General features: G+C 44.6%; 1 protein-coding gene across 4 annotated transcripts in view; it reads left to right on the forward strand.

Moving 5' to 3' along the window:
- The window catches only part of DZANK1 (double zinc ribbon and ankyrin repeat domains 1), a 72,314-nt gene that overhangs the window by 38,275 nt on the left and 16,315 nt on the right, over window positions 1–17,724 (forward strand). For all 4 annotated transcript variants that reach the window (XM_073672476.1, XM_073672478.1, XM_073672479.1 and 1 more), the window contains exons 11-16: window positions 11–133; window positions 253–417; window positions 2,626–2,845; window positions 4,903–5,006; window positions 8,425–8,499; window positions 10,443–10,542. In XM_073672476.1, coding sequence (XP_073528577.1) covers window positions 11–133; window positions 253–417; window positions 2,626–2,845; window positions 4,903–5,006; window positions 8,425–8,499; window positions 10,443–10,542 — 787 coding nt within the window. The remainder of the gene's footprint in view (window positions 1–10; window positions 134–252; window positions 418–2,625; window positions 2,846–4,902; window positions 5,007–8,424; window positions 8,500–10,442; window positions 10,543–17,724) is intronic.

Raw genomic sequence — 17,724 nt, forward strand, 5'->3', positions numbered from 1 at the left:
GTATTAACAGACAATATTTAGTGGGGATTCTGCACCACCATTACCGAACCAGCGGGGCAAAATGCAGAGCTGCTCCAAGTGCGGCCGCGTGAACCTGGCAGATGCCCGATTCTGTGACTGGTGCGGGGCAAAGGTAATTGTTCACTTTGGTGCTAACCTATACCTACCAGACAGAACTCTTACACTTTGGATTTTCAGGTTGCATCTGTAGCCATTCAGTTATACTTGTATGTTGCCTCTCCTGTTTTGCAGCCGGGTCCTTCTGTGAGTTACCTGACCTGCTCCAAGTGCAGTGCCAGCAACCAACCATATGCCCATTTCTGTTCATCATGTGGAGTTTACATGGAGCCTCCATCAAGACTCTCCACCCACCCGAATGGGATGGCACGACCTGCAGACCACCTAACCCGGTCTGGTGTAAGCTGGCTTTTGTGTTTCTTTATTACCATTGCTACAGTCTTAGGCTATGTTCACATGTCCAGTAATGATCCGTTACAACGGATCCAGCAGAAATCAGTTAGGAAAAAGTTGTGCCGACAAAACTTTTTAGTCCGTTATTCACTAACTGATCTCTGCCAGATCGTTTTTTTTTTATCATTGGAATCAATGGGCAACGGATCCGTTATTGCAGCATCCGTTGTCATCTATTAATAACATATCTGGCAAGAAAAGGCCACATTCTGATCATACGTGTGTGGATACAAGCGGCAAAGAGGGTGTTCCCGCTTCTGGTAAAATATTAAATTTTTATTTAATCATTAAAATTCCATTCCAAAGGAAACATAAAAAGCAGGGGGGTAGAAGAATAACCATCGCTTTGCTTTTTCTTCTGCTTCCCCCTCCTGATTTTTTGTTTCCTTTGGAATGGAATTTTAATGATTAAATAAAAATAGATTATTTTTGTTAACTAAGATACTTAGAATCACACCTCAATGTCCCTGGCATGCCTGCAGTTGTCCCCACATCAGCCCTCTTCCAGCCATGCCATACGGTGATGAAGGTAGTGTAGACTCAGAAACAGTCACGCTAGTTTGGGAAAGACAAAGTGCAAGACGAAGGGAAGAGGGGGTGGAAGCCCAAAACACTAGGGAAAGGAGGAGTGGAGACCCCTATGCAGATCTAATATCACCCTGCCTACCCTACCGTCCCTATATAGGTTCCACACCTATCCTCAAGCAAGACCCTAAACCCTTTATGTCCCTAGAGCTAGGCCCTACATAGGAAGGGGGAGGGGTGAGCACTGGTCAGGCCCCACTATAAACTAAAGACAGCAAGGTAGACAAACAAAGGGGATTAACTTAGCTTGAGCAGACACCAGAGGAGTAACGCCAACTGTCCTCCAAGGGCACCAGAGAAGACGCTAGCTGACTGCTAGCGCTCCAAGCCTGTACATAGAAGTATCACCGGCGATTTCCTGGGGCAAACTGAGGGTTTTTAACTCCCATGCAAGGGTGTGTCAATCAGCTGCAGGAGGGAGGCTGCGCTGGGTCTTAAAGGAAGAAGAATTACGAAGGTGTCTGCAATGCCAAGCACAGTGACCTTCTACAGCTAGATCCCGAGCGACTGTCTATTACACTTGACACACCCGTGACAGAAACATGTCAGAAGTTTTTATCAGTTGGGGAATATTTCAGGCCTCTAGAATTAATGTGTGAAATTGCTGTGAGGCAGAAATAAGTGTGTATGGGCTCTATACCTTCCATGTCACTTCTAGAGCCGGTGTATATCTTTCCTACCTGAAGGCTATGTCAGCATCAGTGTTGTAGTCTTTATTGGGAGATTCAGTATCAGATTTTGTCGTTTTTAATGAGAAAAATATCACTGTATTTACCTTAAAATGATAGATTCCATGACAGAACTGTATGGATTGCCATTATACGAGAATGAAGTCATGTGGGCCCTGCTGTTCAGTCATCCTGATGCCCATTATAAACGGAAGTGTCAATGCAGAGCCTCTTGGTACCCATACACCTCTCCACACACATGACCATTTGGCTTGGCTCAGCGTTCATGTGTTGGCAGCAGCTTACCTCCCCTAGAGAACAAAAGGTTGAATACAAACCGCCCAAACCTTCGCACCCTAACATAATCTGTCAGCGGAGAATTGGGAGATTCCATACACATCACATTTTCAATCGATCCCACTGAAAATGATCGCCCTGCCGACTTTATTCTGATCTGTATGTGGACCTTTAAGGGACTTCTTGCAAACTCTTAATGCCACCACACACGCCGTCCGAATGACGGTTGTGAGAAATGTTGTTCGCTTATGTCCGATTTTGGACTACTGATCGCATTGTTCTCCCTAAGATAAGCTGACGGCCAAGCGCTCCTGTGTATGGGTGTGTTGCCTAACATTGCGGATGGCCAAACGATCGACCAAAACAGTGTTTGGCCAACAGCCATCTAATGTGTATGGCAAGCCTTAGGGCTAATTCAGACGTCCGTGCACATCGGTCTGAGATCGGACTGCTAATACACGTATTGGGCTCGGGTCTCCCAACCCAAGCGTGACATGTATTTCTATGAGTCTGTCCCGCTCAGGTCGGGAAAGCCACAGCCAGTCTGTGCATTAGTGGTTCAAGCCTTTAGTCTTATGATTGTTGTTATTATCATTTATTTTAGGATTTTAATGGTCGTGCTTCCTGGCAGCCCTTATCAGTCTCCTTGCTGAACCCAAGGCTAGTTGTAGACGTAATGGACAAAGGGACCCAAACAGTTGGATTGTTTTACCCATCTAGCAAGCTGATGGAAAAAAAGGAGCTAGAATTATTGTCCGAGAAAGAACAAAAAGACAAGATGAGTGATCGCAAGCCTCTGGTCACAGCAATCAGCCCCGGCCGAGGTGAGCATTTCCATTCTTTTGAGGCGGCATTGCTGTAAGGAACGCATGAGCTCAAGGGCAAAATGAAAATTTATATCCAGTGGCGAGAAAAAGTGTTTGCCCCCTTCCTGATTTCTTATTCTTTTTTATGTTTGTCACACTTAAATGTTTTAGATCACAAAACAAATTTAAAGATTAGACAAAGATAACACAAAATGCAGTTTTTAAATGAAGGTCTTTATTATTAAGGAAAAAAGAAATCCAAACTTACACGGCCCTGTGTGAAAAAATGATTGCCCCCTAAACCTAATACCTGGTTGGGCCACCCTTAGCAGCAAGAACTGAAATCAAGCGTTTGCGATAACTGGCAATGAGTCTTTTACAACGCTCTGGAGGAATTTTGACCCACTAATATTTGCAAAATTGTTGTAATTCAGCCACATAGGAGGGTTTCTGAGCATGAACCGCCTTTTTAAGGTCATGCCACAGCATCTCAATCGGATTAAGGTCATGACTTTGACCAGGCCACTCTAAAGTCTTAATTTTTGATTTTCTTAAGCCATTCAGGGGTTGACTTTCTGGTGTGTTTTGGATCATTGTCCTGCTGCATAACCCTAGTGTGCTTCAGCTTGAGGTCACAGTCAGATGGCCAGACATTCTCATTCAGGATTTTTTGGTAGACAGCAGAATTCATGGTTCCATGTACGACAGCAAGTCTTTCAGGTCCGGAAACAGCAAAACAGCCCAGACCATCACACTACCTCCACCATATTTTACTGTTGGTATGATGTTCCTTTTTTGAAATATTGTGTTACTTCTGCACCAGATGTAATGGGACATACACTTTCCAAAAAGTTCAACTTTTGTCTCGTCAGTCGACAGAATATTCTCTGAAAAGTCTTGGCGATCATCAAGATGTTTTCTGGCAAAACTGAGATGAGACTTTATGTTGGTTTTGCTCAGCAGTGGTTTTCATCTTGGAACGTTGCCATGCATGTTATGTTTGCCCAGACTCTTTCTTATGGTGGAGTCATGAGCACTGACCTTAACTGAGGCAAATGAGGCCTGCAGTCCTTTGAATGTTGTTGTGGGGTCTTTTGTGACGTCTTGGATGAGTCGCCACTGCGCTCTAGGGGTGCTTTTCCTGGGAAAGTTCACGACTGTTCCATGTTTTCGCCATTTGTGGATAATGGCTCTCACTGTAGTTCGCTGGAGTCCCAAAGCTTTAGAAATGGCTTTATAACCTTTTCCAGACTGATAAATCTCAATTACTTTGTTTATCATTTGTTCCTAAATTTCTTTGGATCGCAGCATGATATCTAGCTTTGAGGATCTTTTGGTCTACTTCACTTTGTCAGGCAGGTCCTATTTAAGTGATTTCTTGATTGAGAACAGGTGTGGCAGCAATCAGGCCTGTGTGTGGCTAGGGAAACTGAACTCAGCATCCCAAAGATGTGATAAACCACATTTATGTTTTAAGTGTGGGGAGGGATCACTTTTTCACACAGGGCCCTGTAGGTTTGGATTTCTTTTTCCCTTAATAATAATAACCTTCATTTATAAGCTGCATCTTGTGTTTACTTGTGTTATCTTTGTCTAATATTTAAATTTGTTTTGTGATCTGAAACATTTAAGTGTGACAAACATGGAAAAGAATAAGAAATCAGGAAGGGGGCAAAGACTTTTTCACACCACTGTATTCAGGGACAGTAAAGCAAACTCATACATTTATATTATTTCAGTTCTCCAGCTGTTTTGAATGTAAAGTCCCTACTGTCATATACTGACTCTCTTCTAGCCGACAAGTGGAGGAATTCTTTATGTTATGGATTAAAATACATTAATGTCGCTGCTCTGTGCAGCCACCATCTGTAGATCAGAGCAGTCATGATCTGTCAGCTAACCGCTTTGGAGCAGCAGCCTGGTAGTCTGGGCAGTTCCAGTCCTCACCTTTGGTTGATAAAACCCATAATCCAGTTACATCTTTATCATTCATTAAAACCCAGTATACGCCTAGCCTTATGTGGCCAGATAGGAAACATAGGAGTTGTGTGTTAATAACACGGGAATCTTCGCAGGCTTTTGGAGGCAGCAGCTGGATCATATCGGCGCTCACCTGCGCTGCTACACGCAGAGCGATTCTGAGTTCAAAGCTCTGATCGGAAAACCTCGGATGGGAAGAGTAAGTAAAAAAATATTACACAGCGCAAATCAGTCAGACACCTAGTAACGTTGTAAATTACTTAAAAAGGTTGTCTAGGCATAATATATCTGTGCCCCATGATTGGCTGCAGCGGTCAAGTGATTTTGAGTAAAGCATCCGATGACCTGCTGCTCAAGTCATTAGACTGCTGCAGCCAGTCACAGGGAACCTCACCCTATGACAGATCACTTTCTCCATACAATCAGTGTGACAGAGCTATTCTAGGGTCATTTCATCCACATATCACTCAATCCTTCTCAGTCAGAGGCTCTGAAAGGATCAAGTCACACAATCTGCTGCTCTTTCCTGCTCCTGAGTTTTGGAGTGGGATCATTTTTCTTATCTGCTGACTGGTTGGAATGGATCATTTGTGGTCCCACCTTCTCAGTTCCCCAGTTTGACACTTTGGTGATGTTAGATGTAAATCTACTCTCTAGTATAGGATATAAAATGTTACAGTCTGGATGGAGGTCTGTCATAGTAACAGGTTTTCTTTAACTACTAGGACTATAATAAAATAAAAAAAACATCTTTTATTACATACATTATATGGATTTACCCCTCTTTACTTTTCCTCCATCTGCTGTCACCTGCCTCCTCCTGTACGTGATGACATGGCTATCAATGAAGCAATATACCCCAGTAGGCCACGAATAACCAACGTAATCAGGTGACATCTTATCAGTATGGAACACATCATCACATACGTGGTCAATACAAACAGCCATGATTTAAGCCCCCCATGCTTACCAGCTTACCATGTCACTTTCCACAAGGAGAAATGTTACCTCTTGGATCCCGGTTAGACGCCTCTCACCCAGCCAAACCAGATCTCACACTTTGCACTGACGAGGGGCAGTACCCTGAAACACAGTGTCTGCAAAATGAGATTCTGGTTCTGGCTTTTATCCTAAGTCATGTGACAAGGCTCGTTGGAGAGTCGACATTGACTTTTAGGATTGCTACTTCCTATAGGGGGCACTAGGGTTCTAGTTGTTTTCCCCACTGAAGAGAAAATTTGCATATTTCCAAGCGGAGCATTGCGGCTTAAAAGTCTCCTCACCTTGACATGCTTAACATGTCACTCTCTGCAAGGAGATCCCATTTTAAGCACCCCATACACTTCATATAGCTGTCAGGTGAACGATGGTTCGGACGATTAAAGCTATCTCCCACAACTCCTCCATACACGGGAGCGCTTGTTCTGCCTAGTGCTCCTTAAGGCTGTATGCCCACTATGCGGTTTTTAAGCGTTTCCGCAGCGGCAATTCCACTGCAGAAACGCTTAAAAAACACTTGGTAGAAGGCCTGCCATGTTCCCCAATGATAATTCACATGTGCTGTGCACATGCTGCGGAAATTTCTGCTGCGGATTATCATTGCGGAAAAATCCACAGCACTACCAATTATTTTGTGGAATCGCGGCATTTTTTCGCTGCCATTGACTTGCATTGGACCGTATGACATCTGCATCACTGCATCTGTACCTGCGGATATCATGCGGTTCAATGTGCGGATGGTACCCGGGTTTGGAGAAGAGGAGACTCTCCTCCAGACCCGGGTACCATAGTACCTGTTAAAAAAAGAATAAAATAAAAAATATACATTATACTTACCTTCTGATGGCCCCCGGTGTCCTTGTCCAGGCTTGCTGGCAGCTCGAGGTGGACTAAAAGGACCTGCAGTGACGTCATTTAGTCATGTGACGGGTCACGCGACCGCTGACGTCGGCGGTCGCGTGACCCGTCACATGACTAAATGACGTCATGGCAGGTGCTTTTAGTCCACCGCGAGCTGCCGGCAAGCCAGGACAAGGACAACATGGGCCATCAGAAGGTAAGTATAATTTTTATTTTTTACAATTTTTTAAGGTCACACTATATAAATCCATGCCGGTTGCATGGATTTATATAGTGTGACCAAGTTGTCAAGCACTTTCCAAGTGATGCTAAAATCGCTTGGAAAGCGCTTGACAACCCGCATGCGGAAATGCATGTGAAGAACGCTTCACTTCCGCTTGTCCCTGGCGGGAAAAACGCATGTACAATCCGCATGTACAATCCGCATGCGTTTTTTCTGCCAGGGAGATGCAGAAACGCTCAGGAAAAATCCGCAGCATTTCTGCATCGTGGGCACATAGCCTTATTATCTCCATGATAAAGCCACTACCAGACATCTCTACCACCGGCAGCTTATCTCTATAGAACAAAATTGATTGACAGTCAAAAATTGGCCACACCAGATCCTTATCTCCCCCTACATCTTCTGGCAGGGAAGAGTCGGGGCCCCTATACATATTAGACCGTCGGCCGAACCAGTAGATATAGGTGGCTTCTGACGACGTTAATCTAATGTGTTTGGGAGCCTTTAATCTGAAATACTGCACTATTTTAGAGAAAAAGTACCTGGGAACAGGGGCAGGAGTGAAGGTAATAGCTATATGCACAGTTACCCTTGATTGTCAGGTCTTTCCCTATTTTGTGTACAGCAAGAGATCTGTCAATCAGATCTTTAATTTTCTTCCCAATCTCGGCTGATTTTTTTTTAATGATCTCCTGACAGGTTTCCTTTTGAGAAGTATTTAAAGAAGCACTCCTCCTCCCATCAAAGTTTTTATCCTCTTAATATATTGCAGTCATCATATTATATAGCACTGTGTACTTACAATTGCTCATTTTGTCTTTCTACCCAGCTAATTCTTCTCTTTTCTCTGCTCAATGTAGAAACAGGAATTATCTTGCCCCTGCATTTATCTCTTCAACTCCTGACCCAGCTGCTCTGCTTCTCCCCCTCCCGCTAGGGACTTTTGCAATGATTTATGACTCATAAAGGGAAAGCTGACCTCCTGTTTCTACATAGAGCTTAGAAGGAGTCAGCTAGTCAGTTTTTAATCAAGTGATGTCATAGACCCAATGGAAAACAGAAGAATTAGCTGGGTAGAAGAGCAAAATGAGCAATTGTAAATACACAGTGCTATATAATGTGATTATTGCAATATATTAAGAGGATAAAAATTTTGATGGGAGGAGGAGGAGTGCTTCTTCAATAGGTCACAGTATAGAAAAATACTATTTTCTCTATGAAAGACTGTATTTGAGGTCTTCATTTTTTAATCATTGCAATAAAGAATATCTATGTACTCTACTGTAGGACTAGGGATTAATTCTTGGACTGGTCTGTTAGGTTCATGTGTCGGGATAAGGAACATCTTCAGGGTTGAGTGAATAGTACATAATGTAATTCTACATTTTAGTCATTTGTTTTGGCCTCAGTTTTATTTTTGTAGATTCTGAACACATAAGTACAGTTGAGTTATCGCACTTTTTTGTGAGGGATTTTTGGAAAATTTTCATCATTCTATCATTGTTTAGAATTAATGTTGTTTTCTCCATTGCAGATCATCTCGGCGACGATGCACGAGGACGGCTATGAAGTCAGCTTGAGGCTGAATTATGTACTAGTAACAGACAAGGTTAGTAATGTGAATTCTTCCAGGTGAATATTAATGTGATATTTCAAAAGTAGATATTGTATGTGGAGACAGCAAACATTCCTGATGATCAGTGTTACTGCTCATTAGGGCTTGCTGACACAAGCTTATAACAAGGCCGAGTGCTCTCCAATGTTTTGTCAGATAGCACTCGGCCCAATGTTATATTATGGGGCAGTGCCGACTAGTGCTATTTTTCTCATGCCAATTTGGCATCTCATAATTGGACCATGTGCACCCATACAACTCTGTGACTGCGTGTAGAACATTGGACTGATGTCATTCGAGTGCAGTCCGATTTACGTGGACAGAGACAATGGAGAAGATGGAGAAATTAATTTCTCCATCTTCTACACACTTGTGCTGAGAATTGGATCAGACTAAGATGACACTTGGATCAAACTCTGAGTTTGAGCTGAGTGTCATAAGCATAATCAGCCCGTATCTCTCACATGAGAGAACATACAGCCATCTGACCCCGGCCTAAGGGAATGTATTAAATGTCTGTATACATGAGATCATTGAGTGGGTTTAAATACACAGATTTTTGATCAGTTCTACAGATGATGAAATTGGTCTGAGGTGGCATTTATACCCACAGATATTTTATTACTATCAGTATTTGGTCAGTATTTTTTCTCAGGAGTGGGAGCCAAAACCAGGAGTGGGTGATAAATGCAGAATTGGTGACTTGTTTCTATTATACCTTTTCTCTGATTGTTCCTCTCCTGGTTTTGGCTCCCACTCCTGAGAAAAAATGCTGACCGAATACTGACCAAATACTGATAGTGGGGCCGTGGCCTAAGATAGAAGCAATTCTCATCCTCATTTGTTATGATCAATTCCCAAATTAAAAGGGAATCTGTCAATAGGGTCAACCCTCCTAATCCGTCTATATGGACATGTAGGTCATAAAAGTTGAATAAAGTGATACCTTAATATATGCAATCTGACGCCTTATTCCAGAGAAATACACATTTTTCTTAATATGTAAATGAATTGTTAAGATCTTTAGGTGGGACACAGGTCTCCCTGAGAATCTGCCTCCAGACCTAATTTTAAATAAAAGGGGGCATTACCAGTGTGAGACTTGTATGACTGACAGTCTGATCTACATATCTCACACTGGTACCACCCCCTTTCATGTAAAATAAGCTCTGGAGGCAGATTCTTTGCAAGATCTATGTCCAGCCCATAGATCTTAGCAGCTCATTTACATATTAAGAAAAACATGGATTTCTCAAGAATAAGACATTGAATCGCAGATCTCAAGGTGTCAATTTATTCAACTCTCTATTACCTGTGTGCCCATATAGACGTCTTAGGAGGGTTGATCCTACTGACAGATTCCCTTTAAACTTTCGTATTCCGTCTAGTGGAGTTGTCCATCACATATCTTATAGATACAGTTCACACGCTGCAATCATTGTGAATGCAGAACAATTTTTATTTGCCAGATCAGTTTTCTAGCAGATAAACAGATACATTGGATATTTACATGGATTTAGTTTAATATTGTCCTGATTGGATAGAAATTGGTAGAATATTTGTTATATCCATGGAATTGACTAATGTAATTTTCATACTCTGGCAAAATACATTAAAGACTATGAAGAAGAAGGATTAAGGATGTTAGATTTTCAGGTGCCCAATCCTATGCTTCTTCTTGTAGAAATAGATATACACCCACCGCTCACCGTGTGGTTATGGGGCAGCCAGGAGAAAAAGCTGCCAAGTTATATAGTCAATGGATGGTTTATATGTATGGCTGGCATTAAAGTTATAATGCTTTGTAAAGATGCCATATGTATATGTTCTGCTACATTATAGATTACATTTCTTGCCTCAGTTGGCTGCTTAGCTTCTGTATATTTCTATATAGTTTTGCTACAAACACTTATGAAAACCATTTTAATATTCCAAAGAATGTTGTAACTGGGAAACCAATGAAGCTCTCTAGCAATCACTTCCTGAGCAATGTGACGGAGGGTCGAGATGACCATGATGAAACCCAGTCTAGTGTGGGTAAGTCTTATAATATGTCCATATTGTTGTCTTGTACTGACCCTACCATGCTTCACCATGGAGAACCCTGAGGCTGTGACTTTTCCTTCTAAAGCAAATGTGACAACTCCATACCGTCCTGATCATCATTTCTTTATTTGCTGGTTTGCTTCTCTTTTAGGTTTCATCCATTTTCATTTTTAAGGAGGTGATGCAACCCACAGTGCTACATTTATTACATTTATTTCAGTAGAAGTGACATTTGATAAAATCTATATTATTATTCCATGGCGTTTTACATGTGAAAAGGGGTATATAGCAAACAATAAAATACAATAATTTTAACAAAAAGGAGTTACCGACTGGTACAGGAGGAGCGAAGACCCTGCCCGTGAGGGCTCACAGTCTACAAGAGATGGGTGAGGATACAGTAGGTGATCATAGAGCTGGTCGTGCAGCAGTATGGTGGAGTGAGGGTTACTATAGGTTGTACGCTTTGAAGGTTTCCACGATAGGCGAGAGTCTGATATGTTGGGATGGAGAGTTCCAGAGTAGGGGGGATGCACGGGAGAAATCTTGTATGTGATTGTGGGAAGAGGAGATAAGAGGGGAATAGACAAGGAGATCTTGTGAGAATCGGAGGTTGCGTGCAGGTAAGTACCGAGAGACTAGGTCACAGATGTATGGGGGAGACAGGTTGTGGATGGCTTTGTATGCCAAGGTTAGGGTTTTGAACTGGAGTCTCTGGGTAATGGGGAGCCAGTGCAGGGATTGACAGAGGGGAGAGGTTGGGGAATAGCGGGGGGACAGGTGGATTAGTCAGGCAGCAGAGTTTAGGATAGATTGGAGGGATGCGAGAGTGCTAGAAGGTAGGCCTCAGAGCAGGAGGTTGATGTAGTCGAGGCGGGAGATGATGAGGGCGTGCACTAGTGTTTTTGCAGATTCATGGTTGAGGAATATGCAGATCCGGGAGATATTTTTGAGTTTGAGTCAGCAGGAAGTGGACAGGGCTTGGATATGAGGTTTGAAGGAGAGATCAGAGTTCAGGGTTACCCTGAGGCAGCGAGGTTTTCGGGACTGGGGAAAGTGGGCCACCATTGACTTTGATGGATAGGTCTGTTGAGGGGTTGAATGAGATTGTGGAAAGATGATGAATTCGGTTTTATACATGTAAAGTTTTACAAATCTTTCAGAGAAGAAAGATGAAATAACTTACAGACATTGTGGGATTCTGGTTAGTAAAGAGGTGATGTCCTGAGAGGTAGATCTGTGTGTCATCAGCATAGAGGTGTTACTGAAAGTCGTGAGACTCTATGAGCTGTCCCAGGCCAAAGGTGTAGATGGAGAAGAGCAGGGGCCCTAGAACTGAACCTTGTGGGACACCGACAGATAGAGAGCGAGATGAGGAGGTGGTGTGTGAGTGGGAGACACTGAATGTCCTGTCTGTTAGGTATCAGAAGATACAAGATAGGGCCAAATATGTGATGCCTAGAGATGAGAGAGTCTGTAGTAAGAGTGAATGGTCCACTGTGTCTAAGGCAGATGACAGATCCAGGAGGAGGAGCACAGAGTAGTGTCGCTTGGATGTGACGGTTAATAGGTCATTGGTGACTTTAGTGGAATGGTGCGGTCGGAAGCCAGATTGTAAGCGGTCAAAGAGGGAGCAGGAGGAGAGTTGGGAGGATAGTTCAAGATGGACGTGTTGTTTCAGTAGTTTTGAGGCATAGGGAAGAAGTGATATGGGGCAATAGCTAGACAGAGAGGATGGGTCAAGGGAGGGCTTCTTGAGGATGGGTGTGATTGAGGCTTGTTTGAAGCATGAGGGGAAGACACCAGTTGTTAGTGACAGGTTGAAGAGATGGGTTAGGGTTGGGATGAAGACTGTGATAAGGTTTGGAATGAGGTGGGGCGGGATTGAGTCAAGTTCACAGCTGGTGAGATGTGATTTGGAGAGTAAAGAGGAAAGTTGATCTTCCTTGATGGCGGAGAAGCTGGTTTTGGAGGAGGAGAGTTGAGTAGTTGTGAGGAGGGGCTGTGAGGACTTTAGGCAAAAGCTTTACGTTATGTTGTCAATTCCCTGCTTGAAGAATGAGGCAAAGTCTTCAGCTGAGATAAGAGAAGAGGGAGGAGGCGCTGGGGAGGAGAGGATTGAAAGTACTGAATAGCTATTTAGGGTTGTGAGACAGGGAGGATATGAGAGATGAGAAGTAGGTTTGTTTTGCTGCAGTGAGTGTGGACTTGAAAGTAGTGAGGGACTGTTTGAATGCGATGAGGTGCTCATTGGAGTGGGATCTCCGCTCAGCAACCCTGGAAGCCCGTCTCAGTTCTTTAGTCAAGCTGGTGTGCCAGGGTTGCCTGTTGATTGTGCGAGCTTTGGTATGTGTGAGGGGGGTGACTGAGCTGCAGCTGTTGTGGTGTTATATAAAGCGGCGGCAGCATCTGCATCATGTAAGGAGATTGAGATTTCTGTGAGGGTGTGCAAGTTTGTGGACTGGGGATTGCGGACCTGGAGAGGAGAGGGAAGAGAATGTGAGTAAGTTGTGGTCAGAAAGAGGGAGAGGTGAGTTAGAGAGGTTAGATAAGGAACAGAGCTGGGTAAAGATGAGGTCCAGTGTGTGGCCATCTTTGTGAGTGGCCGCTGAAGACCATTGAGCAAGGCCGAAGGAGGAAGTGAGAGATAGAAGCTTAGAGATAGATGAGTGGGAAGCGTCAATGGGGATGTCTAAGTCAATTTAGTCAATCTATCGATGTATCATTATTATTAATACTAGATGGTGGTCCGATTCTAACGCATCGGGTATTCTAGAATATGTATGTGGCCGACCGGGTGCGACTAATCAGCGAAGCAGTGTTTAAATGGGTTGTGCACTACTTTAAATTAACCCCCCAATGTATCCCCCTGGGGCCCCAAATGAATATCCTGGTATGTATGGCTCCCTCGTCCCCTAATTGTGGTTTGTAAGGCTCCGTCATTCCCCTAATCCTGGTTTGTATAGCCCCTTAATTTGGCACCAACATCGCCGCTGACCTCCATGCTAGGGCCGCTGATCTCCCGACGGCAAATGTGAAGGGAGGACCGGGGAGCGAAGCCGCCGGTCGGGGTACTTCTGCTGCGAGCAGCCGGGAGATGACCGGCTAGCACCGGACATCTCCTGGCTGCGTCGCCGCTGATCTCCCGACGGTGGCCTGCGTGTTTCAAATCTGGCGCCAATTCGCGGCGGCCGCGACCAATCAACGAACTGTGTTAGCGAGGACCGGGGAGCGGCGCTGCCTGTGCGGGTACTTCCGCTGCGAGCAGCCGGGAGATGACTGGCTAGCGCCGGTCATCTCCCGGCTGCATCGCCGCTGACCTCCATGCCAGGGCCGCTGATCTCCCGACGGCAAATATGAAGGGAGGACCGGGGAGCGAAGCCGCCGGTCGGGGTACTTCTGCTGCGAGCAGCCGGGAGATGACCGGCTAGCACCGGTCATCTCCTGGCTGCGTCGCCGCTGATCTCCCGACGGTGGCCTGCGTGTTTCAAATCTGGCGCCAATTCGCGGCCGGGCTGCACCAATCAGAGAAGCGGTGTTTTAAATTTTGCGCCAATATCGCTGATTGGTCGCACCCGCCCGGCCGCGACCAATCAGCGAAGCGTGTTTCAAATCTGGCGCCAATTCGCAGCCGGACTGCACTCGTTGCTGATTGGTGGCGGCCGCTCGCCGCGACCAAGCAGGACAGCGGTGTTTTAAATTTCACGACAATATCGCTGATTGGTCGCGGCCGCAACCAATCAGCGAACCGTGTTAGTGAGGACCGGGGAGCGGCGCTGCCTGTGCGGGTACTTCCGCTGCGAGCAGCCGGGAGATGACCGGCTAGCGCCGGTCATCTCCCGGCTGCATCGCCGCTGACCTCCGTGCGGCAGATGAGCCGCTAACGGCCGCCATCTTGTTCTAAAATCCCTCATCGCTGATTGGCCGCGGCCGGACCAATCAGTGACGCGGGATTTCCTGGACGGACAGACAGACGGGATAAGCCGATTATATAGTAGATTATATACAAGCCATAGAAGTCAGATCGGAAAAAGCTCGCTGATCCCCGGTGGTCTCAGAAGTTAGAACGTAACAGAGACTCTTTTCTTTCCCCTCTAAGTTCCCATGATGAGTTTTCGGTGCGTCTTTGACACTGTATTGCTGCTGCTCAAAAAAATGCAGCGTCTTAAGACTTGTTTAAACGTTGCATTTTTGCCATGGAAAAAAAGGCAGCGTTTTACAGAAATCCCATGCCCGCTGTTGTTTTTATTTTCGCAGCTTAAACTGACCTGCGGTGCATTTTTTAAATCCACGTCAGTATGCTTATGTTCAGATTTTCCCCATAAAATTGAATGAGATGAGGAAAATCTGCAGGTGTAGTGCATTGCCCCGGAAACGTAATCTGCACATAACTTTGTCATTAAAGATTTATCAAAGCTAAGTAATAGGAAGGATCCAAGACAAAGCAGCTTTATTTAAAGCATGAGAGACCAAAACCGCAGCTAAAAAAAGTGAAGAGTTAGAATTGCTACCCTTTTTTTTGACACCCTGCCATCATGGCAGATTTATTGCAAAAATCTGTGCATCCCTGCGAGTCATTAGAATAGGGTTTGCAGAAATCCACCCACACTCTGCAGAAAACAACCTGATTCCATTGAGTGAAACAAATTCTCAGTTGCAGATACAGTACAGACAAAAAGTTTGGACACACCTTCTCATTTAAAGATTTTTCTGTATTTTCATGACTTTGAAAATTGTACATTCACACTAAAGGCATCAAAACTATGAATTAACACATGCGGAATTATATACTTAACAAAAAAGTGTGAAACAACTGAAAATATGTCTTATATTCTAGGTTCTTCAAAGTAGCCTCCTTTTGCTTTGATGACTGCTTTGCACACTCTTGGCATTCTCTTGATGAGCTTCAAGAGGTAGTCACCGGAAATGGTTTTCACTTCACAGGTGTGCCCTGTCAGGTTTAATAAGTGGGATTTCTTGCCTTATAAATGGGGTTGGGACCATCAGTTGTGTTGTGCAGAAGTCAGGTGGATACACAGCTGATAGTCCTACTGAATAGACTGTTAGAATTTGTATTATGGCAAGAAAAAAGCAGCTAAGTAAAGAAAAACGAGTGGCCATCATTACTTTAAGAAATGAAGGTCAGTCAGTCCGAAAAATTGGGAAAACTTTGAAAGTGTCCCCAAGTGCAGTTGCAAAAACCATCAAGCGCTACAAAGAAACTGGCTCACATGAGGACCGCCCCAGGAAAGGAAAACCAAGAGTCACCTCTGCTTCTGAGGATAAGTTTATCCGAGTCACCAGCCTCAGAAATCGCAGGTTAACAGCAGCTCAGATTAGAGACCAGGTCAATGCCACAGAGAGTTCTAGCAGCAGACACATCTCTTCAACAACTGTTAAGAGGAGACTTTGTGCAGCAGGCCTTCATGGTAAAATAGCTGCTAGGAAACCACTGCTAAGGACAGGCAACAAGCAGAAGAGACTTGTTTGGGTTAAAGAACACAAGGAATGGATATTAGACCAGTGGAAATCTGTGCTTTGGTCTGATGAGTCCAAATTTGAGATCTTTGGTTCCAACCACCGTGTCTTTGTGTGACGCCGAAAAGGTGAACGGATGGACTCTACATGCCTGGTTCCCACCGTGAAGCATGGAGGAGGAGGTGTGATGGTGTGGGGGTGCTTTGCTGGTGACACTGTTGGGGATTTATTCAAAATTGAAGGCATACTGAACCAGCATGGCTACCACAGCATCTTGCAGCGGCATGTTATTCCATCCGGTTTGCGTTTAGTTGGACCATCATTTATTTTTCAACAGGACAATGACCCCAAACACACCTCCAGGCTGTGTAAGGGCTATTTGACCAAGAGGGAGAGTGATGGGGTGCTACGCCAGATGACCTGACCACCACAGTCACCAGACCTGAACCCAATCGAGATGGTTTGGGGTGAGCTGGACCGCAGAGTGAAGGCAAAAGGGCCAACAAGTGCTAAGCATCTCTGGGAACTCCTTCAAGGTTGTTGGAAGACCATTTCCGGTGACTACCTCTTGAAGCTCATCAAGAGAATGCCAAGAGTGTGCAAAGCAGTCATCAAAGCAAAAGGTGGCTACTTTGAAGAACCTAGAATATAAGACATATTTTTAGTTGCTTCACTCTTTTTTGTTAAATATATAATTCCACATGTGTTAATTCATAGTTTTGATGCCTTCAGTGTGAATGTACAATTTTCATAGTCATGAAAATACAGAAAAATCTTTAAATGAGAAGGTGTGTCCAAACTTTTTGTCTGTACTGTATGTCTGCACCAAATCCACCATTGGTGCAAATATACTGTGCCTTATAAAGGGATTGTCATCTATAAGGGTGCTTTCATATTGCGTCAAGGTGCATATGTCCAAACCCCCCACAAAGCGGGATTCTGACGTATGTGGCGACGGGGCCATAAACTGTAATGGTGCCGACAGAGCGAAGGTGCACTCTATCGTGCATCATTTTTGGGAGTATCCACCTCCAGTAGGAGTACACGCCCAAAAATGATGCACGGCAAACCGCACGTTTGTTCTTTCGGCACCATTACAGTCTATAGCCCCATCGGTGCATACGTCTGGGTTCCGTTTTGCGGTGGGTTCGGACGTATGCCCCAGCGAACGTGTCCCTAAACATGTGAAAGCACCCTAAGCCCTCATTAATTGCCTAAGGGTGCTGCACAAAGTAACAAAAATCTATACTTACCTCCCTCCAGGACCGGGGCCACTCCACCGCTCTCAGCCCTGTGTCCCCTACCAGCCTTGTAGCCTAAAGAATGCCATGTGACCGCTGCAGCCTTCACTACTCCGTGTGGGTGGAAGAAACATTGTTTTGTTTGTACATAATAGTGATGGCTGCTTTGTTGCAGAAGTGACCTGACAATGTCAGGAGACCGGCGGGGGGGCACCGGGATGAAAGATCCAGACTGGGAAGTAGGGATACATTTTTTTTTTTTTTTTTGGGAAGCCCTCTTCTCTGATCACTCAGGACCCTCTGTGTGGACTGGCAGAATGACATTCCCGTACATACAGTAGTATGAACCAGTGTTCAGCACATAACACACAACATGTGAGAAGTTTAGCAGCAGTCATGGCGCAGGGAGCTGCCCCATCTCTGTGTAATTGATGGTGACACCATACGCTGCAGA

The sequence above is a fragment of the Phyllobates terribilis genome, unplaced genomic scaffold, assembly GCF_046119375.1.
Source record: "Phyllobates terribilis strain yellow unplaced genomic scaffold, ASM4611937v1 Scaffold_3__8_contigs__length_932513732, whole genome shotgun sequence".
NCBI lineage: Eukaryota > Metazoa > Chordata > Amphibia > Anura > Dendrobatidae > Phyllobates > Phyllobates terribilis.